The sequence below is a fragment of the Capra hircus genome, chromosome 17 (assembly GCF_001704415.2).
Source record: "Capra hircus breed San Clemente chromosome 17, ASM170441v1, whole genome shotgun sequence".
NCBI lineage: Eukaryota > Metazoa > Chordata > Mammalia > Artiodactyla > Bovidae > Capra > Capra hircus.
The window spans coordinates 16,959,788-16,977,534 of record NC_030824.1 but is presented as its reverse complement, the minus strand read 5'-3'; the positions used below and the strand labels follow the sequence as shown (position 1 = coordinate 16,977,534).

General features: G+C 44.6%; 1 protein-coding gene across 2 annotated transcripts in view; it reads left to right on the top strand.

Moving 5' to 3' along the window:
* The window catches only part of ATP2A2 (ATPase sarcoplasmic/endoplasmic reticulum Ca2+ transporting 2), a 56,770-nt gene extending 39,235 nt beyond the window's left edge, over positions 1-17,535 (top strand). The window contains exons 10-21 of one of the 2 annotated variants that reach the window (XR_001296712.2): positions 504-606; positions 1,455-1,586; positions 6,646-6,768; positions 6,859-7,077; positions 7,732-8,067; positions 9,064-9,284; positions 9,703-9,905; positions 11,627-11,712; positions 11,996-12,129; positions 12,692-12,809; positions 12,894-14,446; positions 16,733-17,535. Coding sequence is in view for 1 of the 2 variants with exons in the window: in XM_005691428.2 (XP_005691485.1) it covers positions 504-606; positions 1,455-1,586; positions 6,646-6,768; positions 6,859-7,077; positions 7,732-8,067; positions 9,064-9,284; positions 9,703-9,905; positions 11,627-11,712; positions 11,996-12,129; positions 12,692-12,809; positions 12,894-13,014; positions 16,733-16,746 (1,810 nt within the window). In the remaining variant the exon portion in view is untranslated. The remainder of the gene's footprint in view (positions 1-503; positions 607-1,454; positions 1,587-6,645; positions 6,769-6,858; positions 7,078-7,731; positions 8,068-9,063; positions 9,285-9,702; positions 9,906-11,626; positions 11,713-11,995; positions 12,130-12,691; positions 12,810-12,893; positions 14,447-16,732) is intronic. The other variant, XM_005691428.2, reaches the window with a different exon arrangement.

Below are 17,747 nucleotides of genomic sequence, written 5' to 3'. Positions count from 1 at the left end.
CATACCTGAAAATTGATATACAGTTGAAATAGATTGCTTAAGCCAGTGAACCTTTTTCATCTTTTGAAGCCTAAATTTTCAAGTGGGGTTTCTGTTCACGTGGAGTTTTGGGGATGGTTTTTTATTTTTGTTTGTTTGCCATGCCACACAGTTTGCGGTATCTTAGTTCCCCAACCAAGAATCAGACCCCAGGCTCCGGCAGTGAGAGCACCAAGTCCTAAGCACTGGACCACCAGGGAATTCCTGATTTTTCTTTATGGATACCAGTGGTGGAGAAATTTCAGTAACTAAGAATTTTTGGTCTTTACTGATTGACTACTGATATCAGAGACACATTCTGTTAGCGTCTCCAGCATCGGATTTCTAGGAGCCATCACTTGAATTCTTTTGAATGTTTGCCAATCTAGTGTACACAAAATTCTGTTTATTAGTAAAAAAAATAAATAAAAGTGATCACAGTTGACCACAGTGTGCTTTAAGAGAAATTTTTTTTCTTCGGACAGACATAAAGATGATAAACCAGTGAAATGTCATCAGTATGATGGTCTTGTGGAACTGGCGACAATTTGTGCTCTTTGTAATGACTCTGCTTTGGATTACAATGAGGTGAGCCTCCTCATAAATGAGAAACTAGACCTGGCTGTTTCTAGTTCAAGGGTGCGGTGGGCAGGATGAAAATCTAGCCTGCCTTCCTCCCTTTTTGAAAGTCTGAGTTCCTGATTTTATTTGCCCTTTCCATTAAGAGCTTGTCTCTTATCAGAGCCAGCATGATCTACCCAAAGAAAGCTTGGAGCCTTTCATAATACTCTCTGTGGCTGAGCATTGCAGTTACTCAGCTAGGAGCTGTAGCATACATGATGTTCTCTTCTGTGTATAGCTTAGTTACTATAAATGAGTAAAGCCAAGGATACTTTCTCCTGAAAGTATAGGGTGTTGATCTTGGCTTTTTAAGATGGGTATCATTGTATCCTTGAGGACAGGTTGAGGCTTAGAAGGTTGTTTTGATGATGTTATTATATAAAATTTAACCAACAGAAAACCTTCTTTCCTCCCTTTTTAAATTATAGACAGTGAGATACATTTTTTGGTTTCTAAAGGCAAGCCAGTCCCCAACAGAAACAGAATGTAAATTCTGTAGAGTGATAAATAATGACATGGAATTACAAATACTATGTGCAGGCTCTCATGTTTCAGTGAATACTGTGATTATTTGCTTATAATTCAGGGGAATGGAAGACCTAATTATTAGAAAAAGATCAAATGCACACCTGTCCTTTGAGTTCATTTTTAATTATTTGGATCATGTGTTCCAGGATAGGATAAAAATGACCCAGAGAACAGTGATGTAATGGAGGACAGAGTGTCCTTCTCTGGAAACAGTCTTTATTAAAGAAAATTTCCTTGTTTTTACTACTTTTTCCTTTTTGTAATTTGTATGCTTTCAACTACTACAGGCGAAAGGTGTGTATGAAAAAGTTGGAGAAGCTACAGAGACTGCTCTCACCTGCCTGGTAGAGAAGATGAATGTATTTGATACCGAATTGAAGGGTCTTTCTAAAATAGAACGAGCAAATGCTTGCAACTCGGTCAGTATTTGAGCTTGGTGGTGTTCATGCTGCCCATCGCTCCTGCCATATATCCTCGGTCCACTCACTCACTCTCTTAGACAACTTACACTATACTTTGTTTCCTCAAACTCTCAGTCCTTCTCCATCTTTGCTATAAGATAAACTGATCTGGCCATTTGACCAAGAAAATAAGACTTGTCAGTGGACAGCTTCCATATGCAGCCACCAGTGCTGGGACATGTGCTCTCTCTGCTCCCAGTAAATCCCAGCTGCTTCTTGTCCAATAAGCCCCAGCATCTCTCCTGCATTATCAATCTCCTGTCTCTACTGGGTCTTCATTAGAGAAATAATAGTTGTTTATCTTAAAACTTTTTCACTTAAGCACCCTGCTTCTTTTCCTTCATGGTGAAATGTTTCAAAGAACCGTTTTTATGTATTATTTCACTTTTCCCATTTTCTTGAGTCCACTCTTCAAGCTTAAGGCTCCTTCCAGTGTATCAAAACTTCTTATCAAAGTAGCCCGTGACCTTGTATTAAATGGTCTAATTGTTTATGCAAGTGTACTACTAACACATTTTAAAGTTCACAGAGCAGAAGTTGACAGAAGTAAAAAGTAAACTAGACAAATTTAAAGTTAGAGTTGGAGGTTTTAACACACCTATCTCAAAAATTGATAGAACAAGCAGATGAAAAAAAATAAGGATATGGAGCAACACTTGTAAATATACTTAACCCTTTTTCCTCTTGTGCTGCTCCTAATATGCTTTTCAGATCCATAAGGAACAGTTTACCAGAATACACCATATTGCTGGTCCATGAAGCAAGACTCAACAAATTACAAAGGGTGTAAACTGTTGTTGACCACGATAGAATTAAACTAGAAATCAGGTAAAACGACACATAAGTTTCCATCTGAAGAAAATGAAAAAACAGATACAAGTAGAAGGAAGTAGGAAATAATAAAGACAAGATCAAAAAGCTGTTATGAAAATTTTTATATCAATAAATTTGACAGCATAGAAGAAATCAACAAATCCTTTCAGTAGCACAGCTTTCTAAGCTGACATTTTTCTAAGAAAAATGGAATAATCCTATGCCTGTTAAAACTAACTGGATCTATAATTCAAAATCTATGCTTCCCCTCAAATTATTCAGGCCCAGTTGTGCCAACACTGAAGAAATACAAGTTTTCAGGAGTTGCTGGCTGTCCAGTAGTTAGGACTTGACACTTTCCCTCAAGCTGTACAGTGTGGCCCCACCAAGAATGGCAGAAAACGAAACCTTTATCACGAGCATAACCCTGATAGCAAAACCTGACATAGATGTAACTTTCATAATACGGAAGTAGAGATTCTCAGCACAACGTTAGCAAACTAAATCTAGTAGTAATTAAAACTTTGACATGCTGTATTTATTTGAACAGAATTACTACAGCTATGGTGAGTGGAGTAGCAATACTAGGGGGGTGCACGTGTGTCTTGATAGGTGTGCGAACACTAGGCAAATGTGTGGTCCCTCTGCTATTCTCTCTTGCCTGTCGGAGCCCCAGAACCAGGATTTTCTTAGGCTGAGCAAAGTGGCAGGCAGGGTGGACTGGCCTGTTGAGGAGACCCAGGTGCTGGAGGCTGACCAGATGGTCAGTGTCTGCCAGCAGCTGTTGCGGATGGTTTTACTCAGGTTTAGCTGCACCAAGTGTGTGAGGCCACAGAATCCAGTGACAGTTCATTGCAGGACAGGTCCAGCATGTGGCCCAAAAAGAGCTGGCAGCTCCATGACATGGACCTTGTTCAGGTTGCTGAGGCTCAGGCCTAGTGTTTGCTGACCAACTTGTCGCTTATGGTCATGGTGATGCCCGCTGAGTGGACCTAAGCAGTAACTTCTGTTCCAGCCAGAGTGGTGAGTGGTTGCTGAGCTGAGAAGCAGAGTAAGCAACATGCCAACAAGATGGTACCATACATGAAGGTCAGGGTGACAGGCAGCGGCAGGTAAAATTAGAATCAGAGGAAGAGAAGAAGCCTAGATGCCCAGAAGCAACCAAAGGAAGCTCAGAAATGGAAGCTGCAGAAGCCAGAGAATAGGGGTTGAAGGGACTATGCGGACAAGCAGGAGCAGAAGAGACCTAGGAGGAAACAAGCCAGGCCCTGAAGTCTGCGTCTGGTCCTGCCCTGGCAGACCGGGAAGCAGAGAGGCCCCCCGCAGCAGGGTGAGCACCGTCTCCCTGCAGTGTGTGCAGGGGGGCGTCAGTGCGGTCTCAGTGGGCCCTCCAGACCTGTTCCCAGTACCCGCCGCCTCCCAGCCTTGGAGTTTAGGTTTCTTCAGAGTTGGGCTCTGCTACGCACAACCCCTTAGTGTCAGACCGATATACCTGTCATCGCCAAGGGGCAGCCAGTCAGTGCTTGAGGTTCCTCATTGTAGCACTTTAGTGCTGTTCCTTCAGTCAGCGTTTTCTGGTAGAAGAAAGAGAAACAGGAGATTATAAATACAGCCTTCCTAGTTATACAAATACAAAGCTTATGTCAGCTATCCTACGGTGACTTTCTTTCATCCTTCCCTGGGTATCCAGGGCAGATGAGGAGGCAGTGTTTTGGGGGAGTAGGGTGGCACCTCATGGCACAGGTAGCCTAAGGTGGGCAGCAGTGCGCCTGTTAAAGACATCGGCTATTTAAGCATTGGGTCCCACGCCAAATCTCAGGCTGTGAAAAGGACTTTAGGACCATCCAGTCCAGTCTCACACATGCAGGCAGGGAAACAGGCCCTCAGTGGCTTGCACACCGTCTCACAGTGTGAGCAGAACGAGACTGCTCCAGCACCCTGTTCCCTTTACATCGATTTGCCTCTCTCATACTCTCCAGGGAAATCAGAACTCATGCCAGAATGGAGGATGCCTCAGCGGAAGTAGAGAATCTTTCACAGTAACTCGATTCATGCTTCACAACCAAGTCTCACAGCCACAAGGATCTTGGGCCTCTCCTGTGGCATCCTGCCCAGACTCATGGTTTCCATGAAACAAGTCCAGGTCCTTGTTTCTATTTTAGGGAATTCACCCCACTTGTCAGTAAGCAAAGCCGCATTGTCTGATAGCTCTGTTATCAGTTGGTGTTTGACTAAACCCTTCAGAGGCAACCTGAAGATTTCAGCTTCCGAGACTGACGTTTAGAATTACTTGATCGCCTGTAACTACTCAATGCAGGGAACCAACTAGCAGCAACAGAGCAGGACCGGCTTTCTGAGGCCGAGTGGCCCTTTTGGATAGGACTGTTGCATTTCACAGCCCTGGTCCCGGAAGCAGTGGCTTTGTTCTCTCCACCAGGATATATCTAGGTGGCACTAGTGGAAAGGAACCCACCTGCCAGTGCAGGAGATGTAAAAAATTCAGGTTCCATCCAAGGGCTGGGAAGACCCCCTGGAGAAGGGCATGGCAACCCACTCCACTGTTTCTGCCTGGAGAATCCCATGGACAGACAATACATAGGGTCACAAAGAGTCAGACAGACTGAAGTGATTTAGCACGTAGGATGTATCTGGTACAGAGGTTACGCCTCACTCGGAGTCACTGCACATTCTTGCAGTCTTCCCAGAGTCATTGGTACAACTGCTTAATGGAAACTAAATACATGGGAAGTCCCTGGTGGTCCAGTGGTTAAGACTCTGCGCTACCTCTGCAGGGAGCACTGGTTTGATCCCTGTAAGATGGCCGTGTAGTGTGTGCCACCAACCACCCCGATCCCCACCCCGAAAAAAAAAACAAACATGTAGATAAGTAATATATTAGTCAGATAATGTAGAATTTAGTGATTGTCCTTTTATTGGTCTGGCTGAGAGGATGCCTCATTACACTCATAATTGCCTCTGTTGGATGCTGAGGTTCTTTGGGATTTTTATAGTTATTATTAAATGTTTATCTGAATGAGTGGATAAACCCATGTTAATTCACCACGTAATTGAATAAAGGCAGAATATCATAAGATCATTTAATTCAGAAAAGGCATCTGATAAAATTTAATCTCAGTTTATGATAAAAACTAAGCAAGCATCTTCTGGCTGATGGTGTAGTTACACAAAGTTAACATTCCTGACAGGCAAGAGAATTTACTCTCAGCATGTCTGTTCAGTGTAGTACTGGCAGCCCTAGTTCATGTGAAAGAAAGCCAACAAATAATAGGAAAGGATAAATAAAGTATGTTGATTTTATGGTAATATGGCTGTATATATAGATAAACCAGTGGAGTCTGAATCTGAAGGTTAATTCTCAGTTTTTGTTTTCCCTGAGCTGTCAGTTTGTCCTCCCAATCTGACCCTCCCTAAGAGAGTCCTTTACTTGCTCTCCCCCCAACCCCATCTGCTCAGCTGTATCTTCCAAGAGGCGCCAGGGCCCAGGCCTCGGCTTTTCTGTCTGCGGTTACTCCCTTGAACTCTTCTCTCCTTATGACTTTAAATACTGTCACTGTGCTGACACCTGATATAGCCACTAGCTGTCTAAAGTATTTAAAATATTGAAGTGGTGTGGTGTTCTTTGCCCTTCCTTCGGTTAATTCTTAACATAACTGCCAGAGCTTGAAACTCTCCATTGTCTTCCTGTTTTACTTGTTAAAAAAGCCAGATGCCTTACGGTGACTTTCAGGATGCTACAGCCTGCTTCTGCAACCCCTGCCGTTAACCCCGAACCTTTTCTGCAAACTCCCTTCTGGCCGTGTTGCCCTGGAGGTTCCTTGAACTGCCTGGTCACATCAGTCTGCATAATATTCTCTCGGCTCACACTCACACATCCTTCATGTGTTTATTCAGATATTGCCTTCTCAGGACCATATGTAAAATTGTAACCTAGACATACATAATTTTTTTCTTCCTTGCTTATTTTTGAAATTTTTTCTCCATGGCACTTATAATCTATTTTCACATTCTAGTATGTCTTTCTCAGACTAAAGGGTGAGTTTTATGAGGGTGGGAACTTGTCTGTTTATTGTCTATTGCTACATCTCCAGTGTCTGCCACGTAATAGGTATTTAGTGAATGTTTAACTGTTAAAAGTTTATCAAAATTGCTATCCAATAATATTCCAAATATGTTCTCTTTATAGGTCATTAAACAATTGATGAAAAAGGAGTTTACTCTAGAATTTTCACGTGACAGAAAATCAATGTCAGTTTATTGTACACCAAACAAACCAAGTCGGACATCAATGAGCAAAATGTTTGTGAAGGCAAGTACAGCAGATTGCAATTAAACGTTCTTACCAGGATTAGAATCCCGAATGAGCTAATACATAAAATTGTTGTTCTCACATTTCCAGGGTGCTCCTGAAGGTGTCATTGACAGGTGCACCCACATTCGAGTCGGAAGTACTAAAGTGCCCATGGCTCCTGGAGTCAAACAGAAGATCATGTCTGTCATTCGGGAGTGGGGCAGTGGCAGTGACACACTGCGCTGCCTGGCCTTGGCCACTCATGACAGCCCACTGAGGAGAGAGGAAATGAACCTTGAGGACTCCGCCAACTTTATTAGATACGAGGTTCGTTCATGAAAAGCTTCACCCGCACCCTGCACATTCATTGTTTAGGTAGCACTCCTTCAGTAAAGGTCAGATGAGTCTCGCTTTTGCGGAGAAAGCGGTGTGGTTATTTGTTTTCCTGCAGGCCAAATGTATCATCTTTATAATTTAAGTTGCTGTTTCAAACATACAGTTAACAGTTTAGTACAGGCCTGTTACTTGTCTTGCTGCTCTCATGTAAATTAAGATAATTTCAAAATATTCATTAATTACCAACTCAAATTGTTCAAGTGGAAGGATCCTGTCTACTTCTGCTCTTGGAATTCTTTCCTGTCGGGTATGTGGCTTTCTGAAGTCTTGAACAAGGAAGTTTCAAGTTCAAATTTGATTACCATGGGTCACTGATTGGCTGCTGTCAATATGTTCCTATTCCTCAGTATGTTTTTCCTCTAAGAATATTATTAATGAAAGCTCAAGAATTATTTTTAGTAACAAGAATGTAGTGATAGTTTTGCTTCTGATTTATTAGAGTTAATACTGTTCTTCATTGGATTTATATTAACATCAGTGGTGTGAATTTTGCCATTAGAAAATGCAGAAACCTGTACTCTGCACACTAGGGGGAGAAAAACCCAGAATTTCCTGTTTTGACATAAGGTGATTCTTTCACCATAGACCAATCTGACTTTCGTTGGCTGTGTGGGCATGCTGGACCCTCCGAGAATTGAAGTGGCCTCCTCTGTGAAGCTGTGCCGGCAGGCAGGCATCAGAGTCATCATGATCACAGGTGACAACAAGGGCACGGCTGTGGCCATCTGCCGCCGCATTGGCATCTTCGGGCAGGACGAGGACGTGACAGCAAAGGCCTTCACAGGTCGTGAGTTTGATGAGCTCAGTCCTTCAGCCCAGAGAGAAGCCTGCTTGAATGCGCGCTGTTTCGCTCGAGTTGAACCTTCCCACAAGTCTAAAATTGTAGAATTCCTTCAGTCGTTTGATGAGATTACAGCTATGGTGAGTGTCTGTAGACATGTACAGGTAACAAACTGCACAAACACAGCAGATTCTAATTCTGATCATTAAATTTTTAGTAATAGGTCCCATATTCGGAAATTCTTTTTTTGTCATGATCTGGGCTGTTTCTCAAGGATTCTGTTGGCCTGCAAGATTCTGGGGAAGTTTAAGACCTAGAAGCCTGCATCAGTCACAGGGGAAGTATTTGTCATGGTTAAGATGTATGTGTTTTTATCTCACGTTTCTAAAAGCTGATTTAGGACATAACTATGATGTACTCTATCACATGTTTGGAAAACCTCACCTGAAATGAGATGGTACTGGTGATGCGTTCTCTGAGAACAACCTGTTGATGAAGCATCTCCCATAGTCTTCCTTGCATCTGATTTTTCACCAAGATGTTAACATTGTGTCATGCTTGCTTTTTGCTGCTTGTCTATGAAAAGTTTCAGTTTTTAAAACAATTTTATTGCTAAAAACCAGCTGTTCTAGTTGTCTTCCTCTTTCCTCCCCTTCCCTTCTTTCTCCAAGGAAAGCACCATTCTGAATTCAGTACTGGGTGTTTTAGTAAAAGTATAGAAAACATACATGGGAATGATAGTTCTGTATCTGTAGACTATATTTAAGCATTTCTGGCTGAGAATGGCATATTTTTGCCATGTAAATGGCATATTATAGTTTACGTATTTGTCTGCATTTGCTTTATTTGAGATTTATCCATATGGATACAAGCATTTTGTTTCTACTGCCATGTAGGTTGTGTTGTGTTTTGTTTGGTACAATGAGTAATAACAGATTGTTTGAAGTCCCCTTTGTTCTGCTTCCTCTGAAGTGTCACCTGTAAGTTCGTTTGGCAGTTTCACCCAGAAAACTTAGTCGCCCAGAGGCCCAACAGCTCCATTCATTCCCTGGCTTCGGGATGGCCAAGTGATTGCTGGCAGTGTGTGTATTAGGTAACAGGTGTGCAAATCAGTGGTGGGTTTCTTGGCCTTTCAGACTGGAGACGGTGTAAATGACGCTCCTGCTCTGAAGAAATCTGAGATCGGCATCGCTATGGGCTCTGGCACCGCAGTGGCTAAGACAGCCTCCGAGATGGTTCTGGCTGACGACAACTTCTCCACCATTGTGGCTGCTGTGGAGGAAGGGCGGGCCATATACAACAACATGAAGCAGTTCATCCGCTACCTCATCTCCTCCAATGTCGGGGAGGTCGTCTGGTGGGTCCCTGTGGCAGACTGTGTATGTCCCACGGCTGGTGGTTTACGTGGCAGCAGCTTCACTCTTGGTGCAGTGGGAGGGTAGGCGGCAGGCGGAGGATGAGGCCCTTGTGGAGGTAAAGGTGCTTCTGGCCCCCAGGAGGGCTGCCTACGGCTGTCGCAGTATGCAGAGGACACGCTTGAACATGGAAAGGGGTTTAAATTAACTGTATAAGACAACATAAAATTCTTGGCCTTCTAAAAGTTAAGTTAATTTGGAATTTGGGTATAATAAACGTTTTATGATTACTCAGGGGAAAAGTTATTTCATGTAATTGTTGCTGTCCACCGATTTTTATGGGAGAGGAGGGGATGTTGATGTTAAATAGTGGCCAAAAATAATTTGGGGTCTTTCTCTTCTTTCCTTGGGTGGACACAGTATTTTCCTAACAGCAGCCCTTGGATTTCCTGAGGCTTTAATTCCTGTCCAGCTGCTCTGGGTCAATCTGGTAACAGATGGCCTGCCTGCCACTGCACTGGGGTTCAACCCTCCTGATCTGGACATTATGAACAAACCACCCCGGAACCCAAAGGAACCACTGATCAGTGGGTGGCTCTTTTTCCGTTACCTGGCTATCGGCTGTGAGTATGGTTTTTTATATATATATTTTTAAATTACTATTTATTTGGCTGCACTGGGTCTTAGTTGCGGCATATAGGATCTTTAGTTGCGTCATACAAACTCTTGCAACATGTGGAATCTAGTTCCTGACAAGGGATCGAATCCCAGCCCCTGCATTGGGAGCATGGAGCCTTGGCCACTATAGTATTGATTTTTAAACAAAACGTTTATGAGTCCAAACATTTCATAAATTCATCCCTTAAAAGCACTTTTTTTCCTATCCCCATATTAGGGTAGCACAATATGGCAGCTGTCCTCTTTCAGTTTACAGTAAGGTTAGTCCCTCGTTTTAGGGCTTTTGTTCTTCCTTTGGCCTTTGTGAATTAGGTTCTCAGATTTAACCCATGGGCAAAGGAAGCACAGGGGCAACTCAGGCCTCACATCGCCAAGATTCCCTTTCCCTGAGTGAGAGAAGGTTCTGCGCGTTCATCAGCAGTGTTGTCCCTTCTGCCTGTGTTGTCCCTTCTGCCTGTGTTGTCCCTGTCCACTTCATCCTGACCCAGGACGCTGCTGCTCGCTCTCTCTGTAGATTAGGAACGTGAGGTCCAGAGAGGCTAAATGGCGTCCCTAGGATCCCATAGAGCTTCCCTGATGGCTCAGTGGGTAAAGAATCCGCCTTCAATGCAGGAGACGCAAGTTTGATTCCCGGGTTGGGAAGATCCCCTGGAGAAGAGCATGGCAACCCAATCCAGGCTTCTTGTCTGGAGAATCCCACGGAAAAAGGAGCCCGGCAGGCTAGAGTCCAGAGGGTCGCAAAGAGTCAGACACGACTGAGTGACTGCACACCCACAGGGTCCCATAGGAGACTCTTTCAGTAAATTGACGTGACTTAACCGTCAGTGTAAAACAGGGGGACTCTCAGCCAGCCAGTACCCGGCAGCCCAGTTTCTCACGTGGCTTCCCGGCAAATAGGTCTATCTTACGTGTCTATTTTCGCAAGTGATGGTGTGCTGTGAGCACCTGTGTGCTGAGCCTTGTCTTCGCATTTTTCTCCCTCTTTGTTGGGTAGTGTATGTCAGTGCGCCACCTGCCCACTGTTCTGTTGTGATTGCTGGGCTAGAGGGTGTGCACGCTTGGACCGTGCGTGGCTGCTCCTGCACTGGGACGGTCTCTTATTCTCAAGGCCCTGTGTTCTCCACTACCCTTTGTTGCTTCTTTGTAATTTGAATTCAAAAGTAATTGGGGGGGAGGGTAGTCCAAGAACTGGCTTTGAGCACTGCCATGGTGTCCTGCACTGATGGCCTTTCCATATGAGGGCTCTGCCAGGCCTTTGATGGAGCAAAGACGCTAGCAGTCATGGAGGAGTGATCTGGTGCTCTAGCACAGCGTGGCATCACATGGAGGACAGGTACCTGAGCCTTAACATACTGGCTGCTGGTTAGAGAGCGCGTGACTGGTATAAAGGTCCTCCCCCAATTCTAGTAGTTCTAGTAGGTTCTTTTCCTCACAGATTCTCAAAGGAGAAGCCACCTGGTTCCTCTGTACCACAGACATGCCCTCATTGTGGAGACCCTCTAACTGCTCTAGCTGATACGAGTTAGCAGGTGCTGGTGGCGGCACAGGCTCAGTGACCCCACGTCTCTGATCTCCGTCCCGGGGGTCGGCCCATGAAGCAGTGCCTGCAGAGATGCTGCTAGCTGTAAGACCCCACATGTATCAGTGTCATGATGTTTGTTCCCAGGTTATGTTGGCGCTGCTACGGTGGGTGCTGCCGCGTGGTGGTTCATTGCTGCCGAGGGTGGTCCAAGAGTGTCCTTCTACCAGCTGGTACGTAGCCACCTTTCTTCTGTATCTTAAATGCAGACGCATGGTAAGCCTTCACATACAAGGGTGTCCTTGAGCTTTCTGTGGTTTGGATGTCTGTTAGATACTCTTAAGAACTGAACAGTAAGCAGTTGCATCTAAGGTTGTTCTGAAAGACCAGGGCTTCTCTGGGAAATGGGGTGAGATCCTGTATGGGGCTGTATTCTGGGCTTAGTGTGGAATTTGTGTGTGGACCTTAGGAATGTCTTTGGCTGATTGGGAACTTGGTGTCGGGCTTTTGTTGCAGAGTCACTTCCTACAGTGTAAGGAGGACAACCCGGACTTTGAAGGCGTGGACTGTGCAGTCTTTGAATCCCCATATCCAATGACAATGGCGCTCTCTGTTCTAGTAACTATAGAGATGTGCAACGCCCTCAACAGGTCCGTGACTCTTCTTAACGTGCTGGGGGATTGTGTGTGTGTCATGGTTGATTGAGAGTCGCAGGAAAGCTGTGTCCTCCCCAAAAGGAAGAACAAGCAGCACCTGTTTTAAGAGCTTAAGTCGTCATCGCCTCCAGGAAGCAGTGGGCGTGCTGAGCCACGTGTTCCTTAAGAGACGGCAGAGGCCAGAAATAGGGACTTCAGTGCCCACAGGGAAGGAGCTGCTGCCCTTTAGCATCAAGACAAACGGTATCATCTAATTATGCCAGTGACAAAAATGGAAATTTCAAAATAGCCTGTGTCAAGGGCAATTGAGAGCAGCTTTGAATCCACTGAAATAAGATCACTCTGCCGAAGCCTAGATTGAAGTTGAAGTCTGTCCTATATCTGAATGTTATTCCTTAACTTTGCCACCGTAGAAACTTAGTACAATTAGGTCAGTGGGCAATGCCAAGGCAGCCATCACCTTATTGAAGTGTGGTTCCGAACAGACTCTGTCAGTGAGGGCACATGCCTTTGCCCTTCGGCGGGCACCTTTCACCTGCCTCTCCTTGTTCCACAGCTTGTCTGAAAACCAGTCCTTGCTGAGGATGCCCCCTTGGGAGAATATATGGCTCGTGGGCTCCATCTGCCTGTCGATGTCGCTCCACTTCCTAATCCTCTATGTGGAACCCTTGCCAGTAAGCAGTGTGGGGAGCCCGGGCTGGGGCCTGTCTGCTTGTCCAGCAAGTTGGGGAGCTTGATGAGGTTTCTTTGTGTTTCAGCTTATTTTCCAGATCACACCGCTAAATGTGACCCAGTGGCTGATGGTGCTGAAAATCTCCTTGCCTGTGATTCTAATGGATGAGACCCTCAAGTTTGTGGCCCGCAACTACCTAGAACCTGGTAAAGAGTGTGTGCAGCCTGCCACCAAACCCTGCTCGTTTTCGGCATGCACCGATGGGATCTCCTGGCCCTTTGTGCTGCTCATAATGCCCCTGGTGATCTGGGTCTATAGCACAGACACTAACTTTAGTGATATGTTCTGGTCTTGACTGACAGTTTTGCATAAAGAAGATGTTTAACTTAATCAATTAATTTTTTTTTATTGTTTAAAGCAACTGTCTATTTCTGCTGAATTTTCACATGAACATATTGGCTGGTGAAGGAAGTTTCATATTCTAGATTTTGTTTTGCTTTTTCTGACTTCAGTGGGGCAAGATTTTCCTTTTTTATACACATAATTAAAGTGTCCATTGACATGTACAGAGAACTAACACTATTTTATGCAAATATTTTTTTGTAGATGAAAAAAAGCATGTACAGTGTTCTGTTTAATACTCATCCTTGTAAAAAAAAAAATAGTTGAGCCAGCAGACATTGTCAGCAAATTAATTGGCAGCAGATTTTAGGAAATGAATGTGTGTGGTTTTTTCTAAAACTAAATAGCATGTATTGTGTCTTTTGCATGATCATCTGGATTTAATCTGAGATCACAGTCTAATTTTCATTCATAAGCCAATTTTTCTGCACTGAGCAGAGTACTGCTACCTCAGTCAGTATTTTTTGGTTTGCCACCCCCTTCACCCCTCAGCCCTGTGTTCACCTCCACCCCCGCCCTGCTCGGCTGCTTCTCCTGTAGGGTTTTGATGGTTCTGTTTACATCAGTCTTAACAAGAGGTATGCTTGTTCTCGCTTGTGCAGAAAACATTGTTCCAGATTCAATCGACTGGGTTCATGTCCCCTCACATAGTTTTTAAGGTTATTTATTTAAATGTCTAATGTATTTTATTGTAACAGACATTGTTTTGCCAACATTGCCTATTTCAGTGGCACTTCACAATCTAGTTTAAAAAGAAAAATAAAACATTTTAAATGGACAGAGAAAAATAACCGTCTTGTTTTTAACTATTAAGTGGCTTAGTTCTCTTAGGTTCTTAGCTCAGAATTATTTACTGTGCTCGAGGGGAAGAAGGATCCTGTTCTGCTGCATAGGTCGTTGTAGGAATTTTATTTTTGGTGTATAAGCACTAATTGTCATCTGTGATGCATTTTTATGCAAGTTTCTGCTGGCCTGTTTTAGCCTGGTGTAGAGGACGTAAGGGTGTGTGTGTGTGTGTGTGTGTGTGTGTGTTTTGTAAAATTTGTAAATAGCACATGACCAAATGAACATATTGTATAGAACTATTTTTATTTGAATGTGGCACTAACCACCACCATTGTTACTATGATAAATGTTTGCGCATGTTCAAGATCAGTCTTACCAACAGTGTATAAGTCATTAACAGTCCTAACTGTGGTGTTTTCCTCCAATGCCTTCCAACATCCATCAACTAACGTGAGTATTCCCTGGAATTTGGATGCTTTAGCCTGAAGGTGACTGCAGCTAAGTGAGCTGGGTGTATAAGACACTGATGAGTCAGGCACCCTGAGAGGAGCGGGTACGCAATACACGGCACCCATGGGCTGGGGTAGCTGCTCTAGACGCCACCCACCACCTTGGACAGCGGCGCAGCCAAGTGTCAGGGAGGACCTGGGGGAAGACAGAATAGTTCTGCTTTGGTCAGACCGACAGGTACCTTCACAAACGCCAAGACGCGGATTCACAGAAAAACTTTTCAGTTTCTTTGATCTTTGTTAGCGGCAAGGACTGGTCCCAGAATCTTGCTACCTGGATCATTAAAAAGCAAGTGAAAGCAAGTAACTGAACCTGTAAAATCATGCATCCTTTTGTTCTCCCCACCCGGTCACACCGCACAGCTTGCAGGATCTTAGTTCCTGGAATTGAACTAGGGCTCCAGCAGTGAGAACAGAATCCTAACCACTGGGTCACTGGGGAATTCCCTGGTTCATTTTTAAGTAGGCCATCTTTTTCCACCTTCTGGGTCATATCCTTTGTAGCTAAGACTTATCTTTTCTCTCCAGGGTACGTTAGTTAATGTACCATAGCTGAGCATTAGCCAAAGTGAAGGGCCTAGGCAGTACATATTCATGCTGGTAGCTTGTCCTCGTGAAGCTCCTGGTGTTCTCATGGGTACCTGAAGTCCCGGATACGGGGCCAGCTGAATAACATGTAAATGCTGCAAGTATGAGGAAAGCTAACAGGTATCAAGCAGAACAGGGTGCTGCCAAGTTTAAGAGGTTTCCGTGTACGGGGTGGAAAGGGCACATGGAGACAGATTCTTAACGCAGAGTCCTGGTCTGGCTCCCTGAGGCCTCAGAGGAAAGGGAAGCTGGTTTGCTTGGCAGAGAATATAGGAGGTACGTTTTGCCAACTTTAGCATTATGAATTGCAGAAAGAAACAAGTTGAGCAGATCAAGTGCAAGGAGTGTGTCTTGGCTGCAAACCAAACCAGGATGTCTGAGCTTGTTGGGTGGGGTGCTATTCAACGGTCAACTTTTCCTGACTCAGTTCCTTGATTTATTGGTCTTTACAAAAGAAGTTGAATGGTATGGGTGGCTGTTGCCCTGTGGTTTCTCAGCTTCAGGCCTGTCCAGCCCACAGGTGGTTTGGGCACCCACTTCCCTCAACCCAGACAGCTGGGAGTGGGGGAGACCTGGTGCTACAGAGCCCCTTAGCTGCTCTGCTTTAGGCTTTGCCGCCAAAAACCATGTCCACACTGGCACTTCCTCAGTAGTTGGTGCTGCTGTGGGCACATCCCTGGCCCCTGGACTTGTGGGGAGCAGGAGTCCAGCTATCCTCACCAGGTCCCTGCAAGGAAGGGAGTGTCAGCCCCATCCTCACTGCGTATGGGCTCAGGCAGCTCTTGCCTGAAATCTCTCCGGGGTCTTTGCTGTCAGCAAGTGGGCTGAAGGCCCATCCCCTCAGAGTTCTGGTTTTTGCCACCCCATCCCCAGACTGGCCTCTTTCCTTTGCTCAGGAAATGGCATTCTTACATGTTCCCTAAATGGGGTGCCATGCCAGCCACTCATTCTGCATCTACATAGAGCAGGTGGCACACCGGCTAGGAAGAGCCGCATGAGCTCAGACACAAGCAGGGCAACTGCTACCTTCCCTCACAAGTGGCTGCTTCCATTTACCTCAGACTGGGGCCCAGACCCCTGAATGTCCATGTGGTGGGCAGACCTCTGGAATATCTGAGACCCGCAAGCCTTAGCTCAGTGTCTGCCAGGCCTGCTGTTTGCAGTGTGCATACAGCACATTGAAAAACCACCACCCGGCAGTTAACAATTGAGGGTAATCTGCAGCCTTTTTTCTTGAAAGGGAACAGTGATAAGCAGTTCCCCTTCTAGGACTGGGTCTGGCTGGGCCTGCAGCCCAGAGGCTGGTCCCAAGGGAAGGAAGGGATGGGAGCGAGAAGCTTGGCGCTGATTACCATACTGCTCACTGTGCTTGGCCTTCCTCACCCCCTGCACTGCTAACCAAGGACTTTCTCAACTTCTGTTAAACCTGAAGCAATTAAGTGTCTGCCTGGTGGGATACTCTGTAGCCAAATGACAGGAGGGGCCTGTAAGTTAATCAGAAATGCTGGTCAGAAATCTTAAAAGATCAACCTGAACATTCCTTTTCATCTGTCACTGTTAATCTCAGTCTTAAATTAGTTATTCTAACATTTCCTCCCCATATTTCATAAAGCTGATTTCCTCTCTCTTTCCTTTTCAGCAATACTGGAGTAACCGCTTCCTAAACCATTTTGCAGAAATTTAAGGGTGTTCAGTTGCGTGCATGTGCGTTTTTAGCAACACATCTACCAGCCCTCTGCATGATTGATGTTGGGGGAAAAAGAAAATTAGAAAAAAGTCCCCAACTTGTTGTGTGTTATGTGGAGGAAACGTGTATTACCAGTGGGGTTTTAGCTTTTGAATCAAAATAATAACAAATGTACAATTTAACTTAATGAATCAGAAAGCCTCTCCAGAGAAGTCTGGTTTCTTTGCTGCAAGAAGAATGAGGTTCTGAAACCTTATCCAAGAACTTAGAAGCCATCAGCCAAGTCTCCGTATTTCTCTGTGCAAAATATCATAGCTTAAATAAATGTACAATATTCAATTGTAATGCATGCCTTCAGTTGTAAGTAGCCAGATTTCTCTATGGTGTCATTGAAACATGCTACTTTTTAATTGGCCCTGTACAGTTTGCTTATTTATAAATTTATTGAAAACACTACAGGTGTTGAATGGTTAAAAATGTAGGCTTCCAGTTCATAACTTCAGTTATTTTCCTGAGTGTGCAAACAGCTATTTTGCACTGTATTAAATGTAACTTATTTAATGAAATCAGAAGCAGTAGACAGATGTTGGTGCAATACAAATATTGTGATGCATTTATATCAATAAAATGCTAAACGTCAGTTTATCACAACGCATGTTTGACTTTAGACTGTAAATAGAGATCAGTTTATTTCTGTGCTGGTAACAAGCATTGCACAGACATGGTTTCAGGTAAATAAATCTATTCTACGATAAGTTTACAGTGTGCTGTTGACTGTTCTCCTGTGGGAGGTGCGGGTGGGTGATGTGCACTGAGGGCCTCCAGCCCTGGCACCCTGAGCAGTTGTGCCCTTGGGTAGATAATAGGGACAGGAAGTTCCTGTTGACTTTCTGCCAGTAGGAGAGCAGAGTGGTAGAAGGTCTGCTTGTGTGACATGAGAGCTATAAAATATTCCTGTCCTGGTTCC